The sequence below is a fragment of the Cololabis saira genome, chromosome 1, assembly GCF_033807715.1.
Source record: "Cololabis saira isolate AMF1-May2022 chromosome 1, fColSai1.1, whole genome shotgun sequence".
Taxonomy (NCBI): Eukaryota; Metazoa; Chordata; class Actinopteri; order Beloniformes; family Belonidae; genus Cololabis; species Cololabis saira.
Window position 1 is genome coordinate 27976528 of NC_084587.1, and position 14700 is coordinate 27991227.

At 39.9% G+C, this 14700-nt stretch overlaps 1 protein-coding gene across 2 annotated transcripts in view; it reads right to left on the bottom strand.

The window, feature by feature from the left end:
* LOC133451967 (noelin-2-like) overlaps window positions 1-14700 on the bottom strand; it is a 61655-nt gene that overhangs the window by 34483 nt on the left and 12472 nt on the right. For both annotated transcript variants that reach the window (XM_061731146.1, XM_061731140.1), the window contains one exon: window positions 11296-11445. In XM_061731146.1, coding sequence (XP_061587130.1) covers window positions 11296-11445 — 150 coding nt within the window. The remainder of the gene's footprint in view (window positions 1-11295; window positions 11446-14700) is intronic.

The following is a 14700-nucleotide window of genomic DNA, read 5'->3' on the forward strand; positions in this document are numbered from 1 at the left end:
CCTCTCAACAATGGTCGAGGCAGATGACCGCCCTTCCTAAGTGTGGTTTCGTCAGAAGTTTCTTTCTGTTAAAGAGTACCGTATTTTCTGGACTATAAGCCGCTACTTTTTCCATAGGTTTTCAACCATGCAGCTTATACAAAGGTGCAGCTATTCTGTGGATTTTTCTTCCACCGCTCGGGGCGCTCTAACTGGAATTAGAATCAACACTAAGACAAAATAAATGCAAAGAAGAATACCCTACTACTTCTTTAGCAGATAGAAGTAGGAAGAAGCAGATTTCAAACAGATAAATAAATACCAGTTATTTTCTCTTGGTTCTGTCCCGTTTTAATCAGCAAAGTTGCTGGCGTGTTAAAAGACACTGTTAGGAAAGGATCTATTTAGGTACAAACATGTACATCATTTACAGTTCAAAATCCTTCTGTACATGTAGTAAATATCTAATCTAACAACAGAAATATCCGCGGCTTACATATCTTTTTTTTTTTTTTTTAAATAGAGCGGGTGCGGCTTATATACAGGTGCGGCTTATAGTCCAGAAAATATGGTAGTTGTTTTTCTTCTTCTCACAGTCGCCTGTTGCTTAGTCAGAACAAGGCATTATATCCAAGAAAAGTTTTGATGCAATTGGTTGATTTCCTGATCATGGCAGTAATTGTCATTGTTGTGATTTTATTGGCTTTCTAACAATTGCACTAATTTGGAATTAGTTGAATTTTTTTTTTTAGCCTTGAGATGACATTTGTCATGATTTGGAGCTATATAAATAAAGCTGAACTGAATTGAATAATTTGGCTTTTTACAAATAATGTGAACTAGAAAATTTCTGGAAATTTTGATATGGGCATGCCCTACCGCCCATTCGTCCCCTCTCGCTGCTTTGGTTTGGGGCTGTAGTGGTTGTGTTTAGGGTGGTTCTATGTCAGTTTGAGGTGTTTTTACGCTTGTATTTCATTCATTCCTGTGCTCCCAATAGTTATTAATGGGGCGCGCTTTTTGGCATCTAGCGTTGCCACGGTAATGCTTTTGACTGAGAATAGTAATGCCCATCAAGGCAAGATGGAGACGCATCTAACGATGTATGCCGTGCATGGGTGCATGTTCCGGTTCAGGCTACGTTAACGGATAGGTTTTTTTTTTCACCATGGTACAAAACCCCATCCGAATGAATGGGGCCATTTGGCCTGGATTTTGACATAAAATTTCCTTAAATCCCAGCTTCATGAAATTTAAGTATGTTGAAGTCCACAGCGTGCCGAGTCAGGGGACATTTGTACGATGTCTCTACGATAACCTGTTGCCTAGCAACAAGCGTCCAAATTCAAACGGAAATTTAAAAAAAACCTGAAAGGTAAATATCGCAAAAACTGTAATACTTGGCATAATGAGCTTGTACGTACCGTTAGGGACAATCGGGCCGAGTGTTTAAAAGTTTGAACGATGTCTCTACGACAAAGTTCGATCGAGCAATAAGCGTCTGAATTTTCGCCTTTTTTTTTGCTTTATGGCATCTAGCGTTGCCACGGTAACACTTTTGACTGAGAAAAGTAATGCCCATCGAGGCACGATGGAGACGCATCCAACGATGTATGCCATGCATGGGTGCACGTTCCGGTTCAGGCAGCATTAACAGATTGTTTATTCACATGCTCCCCCATACAAATGCATTGGTTTTTGTTGCCATGGTAACAAGCCCCATAGGATAGAATGGGACAATTTGGCTTCAATATCTCAAAAGATGTAAACGACAGCGTAATGAGCCCTCAGTATGTTGTAGTCCACATCAAACTGAGTATTTTAACGTTGAATCAAAGTCTCTGCGATACCGCGTTGCCGCGCAACAAGCATCCGAAGTTCCGTTAGCATCAAAATGAACAATGTGGAATATCTCAAAAACCGTAATAGCAAGCATGACGAGACTAAAATATGTTGCAGTACAAAGCGTCCCGGGTTTGTCAATGTTGTAATGATGTCTGTACGATAAACCGTTGCCTAGCAACAAGCGTCCAAAATAAAATTGATTTTTTTTTTAAATTGAAAGTTAAATATCGCAAAAACCGTGATAAGTAGCATGATGAAGTTTTATGGTCCTTTAGTGACTATCGGGCCGAGTGTTTGAAAGTTTGAACGATGTCTCTACGATAAAGTTCGGCCGAGCAATAAGCGTGGGAATTTTCGCCTTTTTTTTTGCTTTTTGGCAACTAGCGTTGCCACGGTAACCCCTATTACGGAGAAAAGTAATGCCCATCGAATCACGATGGAGACGCATCCAACGATGTATGCCATGCATGGGTGCACGTTGCGGTTCGGGCCGTATTAACGGACGAAAAAAAGTGCGGAATAAGAATAATAATAATAATAACTAGAAAATTTCTGGAAATTTTGATATGGGCATGCCCTACCGCCCATTCGCCCCCTCTCGCTGCTTTGGTTTGGGGCTGTAGTGGTTGTGTTCGGGGTGGTTCTATGTCAGCTTGAGGTGTTTTTACGCTTGTATTTCATTCATTCCTGTGCTCCCAATAGTTATTAATGGGGCGCGCTTTTTGGCATCTAGCATTGCCATGGTAACGCTTTTGACTGAGAATAGTAATGCCCATCGAGGCAAGATGGAGACGCATGTAACGATGTATGCCATGCATGAGTGCACGTTCTGGTTCAGGCTACGTTAACGGATAGGTTTTTTTTTTCACCATGGTACAAAACCCCATCCGAATGAATGGGGCCATTTGGCCTGGATTTTGACATAAAATTTCCTTAAATACCAGCTTCATGAGATTTGAGTATGTTGAAGTCCACAGCGTGCCGAGTCAGGGGACATTTGTACGATGTCTCTACGATAATCTGTTGCCTAGCAACAAGCGTCCAAAGTCAAATGGAAATAAAAAAGAAAAATTAAAGGTCAATATCGCAAAAATTTTAATAATTGGCACAATGAGCTTGTAGGGTCCGTTAGTGCCAATCGGGCCGAGTGTTTGAAAGTTTGAACGATGTCTCTACGATAAAGTTCGACCGAGCAATAAGCGTCTGAATTTTCGCCTTTTTTTTTGCTTTTTGGCGTCTAGCGTTGCCACGGTAACACTTTTGACTGAGAAAAGTAATGCTCATCGAGGCACGATGGAGACGCATCCAACGATGTATGCCATGCATGGGTGCACGTTCCGGTTCGGACAGCATTAACAGATTGTTTATTCACATGGTCCCCCATACAAATGCATTGGTTTTTTTTTGCCATAGTAACAAGCCCCATAGGATAGAATGGGACAATTTGGCTTCAATATCTCAAAAGCTGTAAACGACAGCGTAATGAGACCTCAGTATGTTGTAGTCCACATCAAGCTGAGTATTTTAACGTTGAATCAAAGTCTCTACATTATCGCGTTGCCGCGCAACAAGCGTCCAAAATTCCGTTAGCGTCAAAATGAGCAACGTGGAATATCTCAAAAACTGTAATAGCTAGCTTGACGAGACTAAAATATGTTGCAGTACAAAGCGTCCCGGGTTTGTCAATGTTGTAATGATGTCTGTACGATAAACCGTTGCCTAGCAACAAACGTCCAAAATAAAAGAGATTTTTTTTTTAAATTGAAAGTTAAATATCGCAAAAACCGTAATAACTAGAATGATGTAGTTGTATGGTCCTTTAAAGACTATCGGGCCGAGTGTTTCAAAGTTTGAACGATGTCTCTACGATAAAGTTCGGCCGAGCAATAAGCGCGGGAATTTTCGCCTTTTTTTTTGCTTTTTGGCAACTAGCGTTGCCACGGTAACCCCTATTACTGAGAAAAGTAATACCCATCGAATCACGATGGACACGCATCCAACGATGTATGCCATGCATGGGTGCACGTTGCGGTTCGGGCCGTATTAACGGACGAAAAAAAGTGCGGAATAATAAGAATAATAAGAAAAGGGAAACTTTTCTGTATACCAATATATCGCCTTCATTTTCATGTTTTTCCTCATTTTTTCGGACGTGTTTTAGTTTTTGGGGATTTTTTTTTTCCACATCAGTGCGGGGTCATGCTGTACACCCGCTGGTGTGACGTGGGACTTTTGCGACTTTAGCTTGTTAGCAAAATGCTAGCAACATTGCCCTTTGGGCCATTCTGGACGATTGCAATATGGTCATGCCATTACTTGGCATGCCCATAATAACTAGAAAATTTCTGGAAATTTTGATATGGGCATGCCCTACCGCCCATTCGAGCCCTCTCGCTGCTCTGGTTTGGGGCTGCAGTGTTTGTGTTCGGGGCGGTTTTATGTCAGTTTGAGGTGTTTACGGTTGTATTTCATTCATTCCTGTGCTCCCAATAGCTATTAATGGGGCGCGCTTTTTGCCGTCTAGCGTCCCCACGGTAACGCTTTTGACTGAGAAAAGCAATGCCCATCGAGGCACGATGGAGACGCATCCAACGATGTATGCCATGCATGGGTGCACGTTCCGGTTCAGGCTACGTTAACGGATAGGTTTTTTTTCCACCATGGTTTAAAAAAACCCATCCGAATGAATGGGGCCATTTGGCATGGATTTTACATTAAACTTTCCTTAAATCACAGCTTCATGAAATTTTAATACGTTGAAGGTCACAGCGTGCCGAGTCAGGGAACATTTGTATGATGTCTCTACGATAATCTGTTGCCTAGCAACAAGCGTCCAAAGTCAAACGGAAATTAAAAAAAAAATGAAAGGTCAATATCACAAAAACTTAAAAAAATGGCATAATGAGGTTCTAGGCTCCGTTAGTGCCAATCGGGCCGAGTGTTTGAAAGTTTGAACTATGTCTCTACGATAAAGTCCGGCCGAGCAATAAGCGTCTGAATTCTCGCCTTTTTTTTGGCTTTTTGGCATCTAGCGTTGCCACGGTAGCACTTTTGACTGAAAAAAGTAATGCCCATCGAGGCACGATGGAGACGCATCCAACGATATATGCCATGCATGGGTGCACATTGCGGTCCGAGCAGTATTAACAGATTGTTTATTCACATGCTCTCCCATACAAATGCATAGGTTTTTGTTGCCATGGTAACAAGCCCCATAGGATAGAATGGGACAATTTGGCTTTAATATCTCAAAAGCTGTAAACGAGAGCGTAATGAGACCTCAGTATGTTGTAGTCCACATCAAGCTGAGTCTTTTAACGTTGGAACAAAGTCTCTGCGATACCGCGTTGCCGCGCAACAAGCATCCGAAGTTCCGTTAGCATCAAAATGAACAATGTGGAATATCTCAAAAACCGTAATAGCAAGCATGACGAGACTAAAATATGTTGCAGTACAAAGCGTCCCGGGTTTGTCAATGTTGTAATGATGTCTGTACGATAAACCGTTGCCTAGCAACAAGCGTCCAAAATAAAATAGATTTTTTTTTTAAATTGAAAGTTAAATATCGCAAAAACCGTAATAAGTAGCATGATGAAGTTTTATGGTCCTTTAGTGACTATCGGGCCGAGTGTTTGAAAGTTTGAACGATGTCTCTACGATAAAGTTCGGCCGAGCAATAAGCGTGGGAATTTTCGCCTTTTTTTTTGCTTTTTGGCAACTAGCGTTGCCACGGTAACCCCTATTACGGAGAAAAGTAATGCCCATCGAATCACGATGGAGACGCATCCAACGATGTATGCCATGCATGGGTGCACGTTGCGGTTCGGGCCGTATTAACGGACGAAAAAAAGTGCGGAATAAGAATAATAATAATAATAATAAGAAAAGGGAAACCTTTTCTGGGTACTAATTTACGCCTTCATTTTCATGTTTTTCCTCATTTTTTCGGCCGTGTTTTACTTTTTGGGGATTTTTTTTTTCCACATCAGTGCGGGGTCATGCTGTACACCCGCTGGTGCGCAGTGGGACTTTTGCGACTTTAGCATGCTAGCAGCATTGCCCTTTGGGCCATTCTGGACGATTGCAATATGGTCATGCCACTACTTGGCATGCCCATAATAATAAGAAAAGGGAAACCTTTTCTGGGTACTAATTTACGCCTTCATTTTCATGTTTTTCCTCATTTTTTCGGCCGTGTTTTACTTTTTGGGGATTTTTTTTTTCCACATCAGTGCGGGGTCATGCTGTACACCCGCTGGTGCGCAGTGGGACTTTTGCGACTTTAGCATGCTAGCAGCATTGCCCTTTGGGCCATTCTGGACGATTGCAATATGGTCATGCCACTACTTGGCATGCCCATAATAATCACCGACAGTCACACTAAACCATCTGACAGCAACTCAGTTACCTGACTACTCTCTAAAACCACAATTTATGAACAAAACACTTATGGAAAATGAGGCATTACCACTTGTAAAAAACAAGTTGACCATGTCAAAGTGGTCCAAGGTAAGAAAGACAATGGTTGTTTCTGCAATGCTTTGTTCAGAATACAACAATTAAAAAAAGAAAAGACGAAAAACATGGTTAAATGAATGGATTAGCATATCCAGGTAGCAGCCAGAGATTGTCTGTGGTACAGAAAAAGTTGATGATGAGCAAAAACATTTTTGTTTTGAAAAATCATCTCAAGGCACTCTACACAGAATAATATAATTTTAAACATAATCAAGATAAATTATATGGCAGTTCAATACATTTCATTAAAATTCATGCATGATCCAATTCATAATCCAAATATTCCTATTCCATTTTATTGCAACTGACTCCAAAATTAAAATATGCAATTCCCATTTATAAAAACAGGCTAGCAAACAAACCCTACACATTGAATCAAATCTTCACCTCGGTGCAATTTCCCATGCCAAAACCCAGGAAAGGACTTGTTTCTAAATGTTTAAGCCTAATTTTATAGGTGGAGATGGCATCTGCTTCCTGAACACTGGGAGCTGGGTCCTTCAAAGAGGACCCTGATAACTGAACGCTCTGCTTTCCATTCTAGTTATGGAAACTCTAGGAACAGCATGTAGGTCTACAGTTTTGAGAGGAAAGTGCTCGGCTGGAATAATATGTCATTTCTTAAAAAAAAAAAAAAAAGAGGGGCCAGGACCCTGACGGGCTTTATGTTTCAGGAAACTAATTCTAAATTCTATCCTGAAATTAACATGAAACCAATGAAGCCAGCCAGTCCAAATGAATTTTGGACTGGCTAGAATCGGTTCATAGTAACTTTGGGACATTCTCGTAACAAAGAACTGCATTAGTCAATTTGTGAAATAAACGAGGCATGGACTAATTTTTCATAATCACTCTGAGATAAGACTTTTTTTATTTTTACAATGATACCACAGTAGAGGACTGCAGTTTTAGAAACCGTTTTATGTGTGATTTAAAGGACTGATCCTGTTTAAAAATGATAATAAGATATATCTCAGTATAGCATATGAAAAATACTCAGTTTATTTCTGAAGTGCTCAGGTTTTTCAGTTTTTTCAAGAACTTTAGAAGTAAAAGGGAAATAAAATGTATATTTAGCAATCACTCCCAGATCAAGACTCTCTTTTTTTTAAGAATAGGTACAATAACAGACAGTTATCAATAGCCTTAAGCAAACAGACAAGTATTCCTCAAGTCTGGTCTTTGAGAGCCAGTGTTCTGCATGCTGCAACACACCATATTTGAATTAATTGATCACCATCAGCTTGTCACCAAGGTCTGCACAAGTATCCTAATGAACCATTCATTAAATAGATAACCACAAACTGCCACTAAATGGCAGCATCAGGGCAGCCACAGCGAATTAGTGGCATTCTAGTCAATGAGACTGGTCTCACAGAAGGTGGCATTGATGTTAGAAGCTGGAAAGCTAATCTAAACCAATGAGGTTTAGAAGCAACTATTTTGGCTTTGGACCATACCTAAGCTGCATAAATTTACACATAGCAGATGAAAACAGCACAAAGTTGAACAAGTAAGTGGCATGGAGAATCTGGTGAATTGAAAATAAAAATCAAGGAGAAGCCGGCTCTGACTCATACACTGAGATTCCATTAACCTGTGGAAGCTGTGGTTAAACAATTCTGAGGGTTTTAGAAGAAATTCAAACTACGAACAGGGAGAGATTCCACTACGGTAATTTTATGTGACACCACTCATTCTTTATCCGTGTACACTTCAAAAAAGAAGAAAACAAGGTGAGTTCTATGTCTTTAAATTAGCATAGTATGATCTCATCAGTCTGTGCAGCAGTAAAGTCGCGTTAGCTGTCTTTCATTTTATCAGGACAAGACGAGGAAGAAATCAATAATAGAACAATTTATATTATTTATTTAAATGTTGCTATAGCACAGTCTGACAGACAACCTCTACAGTGAAATTGTCTCTCAGATGTAGTGTAATGTAAAATCAAAGGTTATTTAAGTAGGCTTGTGCGTATTTTGTGTAAAGCCAGTAGAATCTAAAACAGAATAAAATATATTATTCAGGAATCATTTTCATTTTCTTTATGGTTGCACAATACTCCTACTGTATTACATCTGTTTATGCTTAACACTGACAAAGATAAAAGTCTCAGAACTCAAGAATTCAAACTCTGAATAATGACCAGGTGGATGATATACTGTAATAAAAATAAGCGGTTCCTGAGATTTCTTCATTAAATAAAAGAAACTCAAAAGTACTATAGCTAAAGATGGGTCCAAAAGGTTTATGCCATTATAAGGAATTCACTTACTCACATTGGAACAGTGCTTTGGTCTGTAGCTCTAGTAGGGATTACAGCTCCTGATATTGTCTATTTTACTAGGTGTTGGCTTAATACTTGATATTTAATTCCTGTTGGCTCATAGTTGAACATCTTTGATGAGTATTTGAGCAGTTGATACATTACAATCAATCAAGTGCCAACTGTTGTTAACAAGCTCTGCGGCTGGCTAATCAAACGTTAAATACTGTAATCTGCAAGCGCCTTAAAATAGTCTGTAAACTCTTAACTAGAAAAAGTCATGCGAGACATGCTGCTCCTGAACCTTTTGTAGCTCCTTCTGTTTTGTTCTATAGAGGCGGAATCCTTTTGTTTTCAGCAGCAGGGTGCAAACAGGATGTATTTTAATGATGCACACACTTCTATCCCATGAGGGTCTGTGGATCCGCCACAGATATCAATCTGAAAAGGAAGGTCTTTAATTTGGATTTGTATTGAGGCCGGTTAGTGAGTGACAGTAACTCAGGGGGCAGCGCGTTCCAGAGTTTAGGACCAGCTCCTGCAAAAAAGCAATCACCCCAGTTTTCACCCTTGTCCGTGGAACCCCTAACAAGTGTGTCCTGCTGAAAGTCGGAAAATTAAAAACGCATTACAATAAGAAAGCATGAATGGCTTTCTCAAGGTCAAGAAGGGCTTGACCTTTGCGAGGAGTCAAAGTTGCCATAGCGCTTGCCCTTATAACAAAATTGATCTGTTTGTCAAATTTCAAAGTGTTATCATCATTATCCTCACCCAACATGCTCTTCCAGTGCAGAAGAGTATAATGTTAACAACCAAGTAGGTGGCAAAGAACCAGCATACTTCATTTTCTGGAATAATAGTTGTAGATATTCAAGTGGTAACCAGCAGACTGCAGGGATGGATGGCTGTTAGTGAAGTTCAAATGAACTATCATCTGGTTACATGTAGGGCTTTACAAAGCCTCATTCAATTATATGAAAATGAGCTAAAATATTGAATTAAAAATAAATAAATAAAAGTAACACATTTAAATTAAGTTTAATTTAAAGCCAAAACAAAGTGCACCTCTAATGGGACAAAGTGGTATTTCAAAATTTGCCCGACTATCCCTTATTATTAGCGCAGTAGTATTGTCAAAAGGACTTTGGTTCTTTCGTCAAGAAAGCAGTTCTATATGCCCCATGTGGTCAGAAGCGGTATTGCTACACGGAGTAACTTGAAGAGTGAAGTCTTACAACGTAAATTTAAAAAGTAAATTTTTTTAAAGCAGATCTTGTGATTGGTCTCTTTAGAGCCAAATAATTAATCAGATGTATGACTATATGCCCTGTATTGTAACAAGGATCACTACCTGTGTTGTTGTTGTCAAAAGTCACGGATTATCAACAGGTTTGTCTGTTGTTGTTGTTTTTTAAGTCTATCCTGATCCTAGTAGGATAATTTGGTCATAATTGAAACAAGTTGGTTTTTCCTATGTTTGTAAATCAACACAGTTTGAAGACCTCCCGAAGATATCCACATCATCTTTCTCTTTGAAGTAGTATCTCATTAGATCTATTTTAAACAGGAGTTTCACAGTGAGTGTGTGTTCTGCTGTGGAGAAACAAACACCCTCTCATTATTCACCCTGCAATACTAACAGAATCATGTATTACGGAAAATAAAAAAATAAAAGTGTGGAAAAAATTACAAAAAAATAGATTAAAATGACCCAGATATCCAGAAGTGACACATAAACAAACAAATCCACCCCCTCATCTCCCACCGTAACTCCTGCTGCAGAGGCCTGAGATGAGCAGGGAAATCAGAGCACAATACACACAGAATCACATGCATATCCACTCACAGTGGGATCTGGGTGTCACTTCCAGAGACATGCTGAGCTAATTAAGATTCATAAATACAAAAGCTTCCCAATGGGAAGACAGTAAGAGGGGAAGTTATTTCTGATGGGATTCACCCACCTTCCCTTTCTGTGTGAACGAGTACAGGATCCAACACGAGCACTGAATGGCAAAGACGAGTTACTGTGATGCTTTACAGTGAAGTGATGTGTCTCACTTCTGCTTTGGGGGAAGAATACGGCACGCTCATATCCTGATGTGTGATCCTTACGGCAGCGCATGCTTTGAGAAATATTTTCTGGCATGATGGTGTTCAATAATTCATCACTCTCAGTCACAAATCATTTTTACTCCTCTCCTGGGATATATATTGAGAGAAATGTGCTTATGCAGTCAGATGCACATACTCAACTAAGACCACGCATGCACACACTCATATAAAAGCGAGAGTGGAGGAGTATAACATGATCACATATAGAGCTTCATTCTGCAGTAAAGAACAAATAGTTTCTTTCACACCAATCTGTAAGGGTTTGCTTTGAGTTTAAACTTTTCTGGCATGTTGAATGACTGGCAGCCTGTAGAGGATTCAGCCACTGATGTATCAGGAATACATCTGTCAGTGAAACCTGTGTGAGTGTGTGTGTGTGTCTGTGTGGGTGGGTGCATGTCTATTCACTTGCATTTCCGCAAGTGTCAAAACAAAGAAGCGGTGAGGTGAATATTTTATTGGAGTATGCTGCCTCTGCCCTGTGTTGCACTGAAAAGCTGTTGACCACTGAAACATAGGGGACGAACTCAAGTTTCAGACAAACACCCACTGATGCACAAACACACCCTCACCTGTTCAGTCAGCAGCCGAAGTTGTCGATTCCGAGGGTCTCGTTTGCATAGGTTTCGCGCAGGAGCAACAACCGTGCACACACACCTGCCGTCAGGATCTGAGGCCGTGCTGTACACCTGCCAGCCTTCCTCTGAGCCAGGGTACAAGCCCTGCACACAAACAGGATCAGTGTTGATGAAGTCACAGCAGGAATAACATGCACAGAATAAGCAAGCACAGCAGAGCGAGTGAAACACATGACAGTATTATGTGTTCTGCCCTCTTTCTAACCAGTAACTCATATGTCCGAAGTCGTTTAACATTTTCTTTTTCCTGCAGTATGATGTGCATGATTTGAACACATTTCAGCCTTTTGTGCTGCCATTTTTTCTTTTTTTTTAATCAAAAGACCTTGTTATTGAAATTCATCTTCACTTTCAGCATCTACAGCTTTATGGGTATTTAAGCCATTCATTACACTGTATTATCTTGTTGTTCACAATGGCAATGGTCATGTTATCACAACAATTTCAAGTGGATAATTTTGACAGTGACTGACTTTTTAAGAAAAGACATAATGAGCCTTTTTTCAATTTTAGATCATTAGCACCATATCCAGTATTATTTACGATAAAATGAACTACGTACAGTACAGTCCTTATTAAACTCTTTTCCATGGTCCACTTTGGCCATGTTGTTTCAAAAGAAAAAGTGGAACTTGACTGTCTTTTCAAAACTTTGCCCAGAAATAAAACTGTCCTGTTATTATATATTTGTCACAAAGGTGGGAAATACATCACAATTTAACTTAACAATTTAGCGATGCAGTAAAGCATGATGTACTTCTTTGAAGAGTGCAGTCACTGGTAAAACTTTAAAACCTTTGAAGTGCTTGCATGCTGTTTTTCTTATTTTTCAGAATCTTGACATCAACATTCAGGTCAGGGTGTTTTTTTTTTGTTTTTTTTTTGTCTTTCTTGAGAATAAATTTTTTCCTTTTAAAAGGTTTTTGTCTAATTCTATCCTGCAGGTACAATAAACTGTGCTGGACACAGATGGTTCTCATTTATGTTTGTAAAATACAAGATATTTCTCATTTGCAGATAAAAATCAGCTGTAATTATCTCCTACATGTCTGCTTGCAGCAGGACTGGAGAGTTTCCACTTTCTGCCTCCACAGATGCAAGAGTTGTTCTGTCACATACTCTCCATATTTCATTCCTCCCACAGCCCAAAATAACAAACGACGAAGCCTTTACTCTCATTGCTGTCATTTCATTAACAACTTTAATTGTTTCCATTTGCTCACTGAAAAACAAATTCACTTTTTTATAACTATAACATTTAAATTAAATGTGGAATTCCACTTTTGTTTCAGTGGAAAATGTTGCTCCTCTCATCACAATCACATCAACAAAGATCCCTGAATGAAACAGAATCAAATCCTGAAGTTATTCATTTTAGATGGAATTTTTGTTTAGACATATTACCATTTAATTATGTTAAAAATATGTTTTTTTCTTCGATAGCTACCTGATTAAATTCATGTAATTTTATTCAGGTACTTATTTGCCGTCAGACTGCAGATCTACATGTGGTTCCTAGAGTTTCCAAAAATAGGGTAGGAGACAGATCCATCAGCTGTAAAGGCCTTCTTTTGAGACCCAGACATCGTCTCTGCCTTTCAGATTATGCTTAAAAACCTTTCCTTCAATAAAGCTTACAGTATAATTGGGATAGCTTTAGTAACAATATATGCATACTAGAGGGGGCTGTATATGTTGTTAGTTTTGCAGTTGACATTGTTCTCTTTTGTGTATCATAGGAAGAGATTGCTGGACTAATATCTCCATGTTTGTTGGTCTCACTTTTCTGTCATCTCAGACCTCTATTGGGTCGAGGAAGATGTCCAGGATCCCTGAGCCTGGTTCTGGTTGAGGTTTGATCTTTTTTTTTTTTCTTCATCTTCTTAATTAGGTGTTTTCCTCTCCACTGTCGCTTTATGCTTGCTCAGAGAGTGGGATTAAACTGAAAGGAATATTCAAGAGGGTCTATTTGGTTCCTTAACTTAACCAAACTGCATTTATGAACTGACATTATTAGGGCCCGAGCACTGACAGTGTGAAGGCCCTATTGTATCTGTAGGAATTTCTTTTCTCGTTTTTCTCGTTATTTTTATTTTTCCGACGAAATGAGGGCCTTTTTGCCCCCCTAAACGTGCCCCAAAAGTCACCAAATTTTGCACACAAGCCAGGCCTGGCGAACAATGTTATATTTAATGGTTTGCATTATGGGCGTGGCCTAATGGCTCAACAGCGCCCCCTAGAACACTTGCCTCAAGTGCCTCAAGCCCCACAATACGGTTTGACGTACATGCAAAAAATCGCTACACACCTGTATCATGGCGCAACTTAAAGAAAAGTCTCTTGGCGCCATGGCCGAAACCAAACAGGAAGTCGGCCATTTTGAATTAATCGTGTCATTTTGGCGCAATTTATGCCATTTCTGCGGTCGTTTCTTCGCCCGAACCGTAACGTGCACCCAGGTGTGTTATACATCAAAATGTGCGTCTCGATCGTGCGACGATGGGCATTACTTTTCTCAGTCAAAAGCGTTACCTTGGCGACGCTAGACGCCAAAATGTGCGCCCCTCCTTCTTCTGATTGGTCCATATTTGATAGTTCCTACTTTCTGCTATAACTTTTGAATGGTTTGACATAAAGAATCGTGGGTGGTGTATTCGGACTTAGTTTTGAGTCCTTGACCTTTATTGGTGAAAATTGCACGCACGAGGGCCCGTTCATCGCTGCTTGCAGCTTTAATTTTTATTTTTCCGACGAAATGAGGGCCTTTTTGCCCCCCTAAACGTGCCCCAAAAGTTTAGCAAATTTTGCATGCAAGCCAGGCCTGGCGAAATATTTGATATTTAATGGTTTGCATTAATGGGCATGGCCTAATGGCTCAACAGCGCCCCCTAGAAAACTTTGTGCCTCAAGCCCCACAATACGTTTTGATGTACATGCACGAAAATTGGTACACACCTGTATCATGTCGCAACTTAAAGAAAAGTCTCTTGGCGCCATGGCCGAAAGCGAACAGGAAGTCGGCCATTTTTAATTAATCGTGTAATTTTGGCGTAAATTATGCCATTTTCACGTGTCGTACTTTAACGGACTCCTCCTAGCAGGATCGTCCGTTTGACATAAAACTCGCTCAGGAGACACAAAAGACATTAATGATGAAAAGTTACGAAAACTGAGTTTTCGTGAAATGGCGTGGGCGTGGCGCCGCGTCAAACTTCAACGTTGAACAGGAAGTGATACTAGTAGCTGATTGGTCGATATTTGATAGATCCTATTTTCTGCCATAACTTTTGAATGGTTTGACATGAAGACTCGTGGGTGGTGTCATTGGAATCGGTTTTG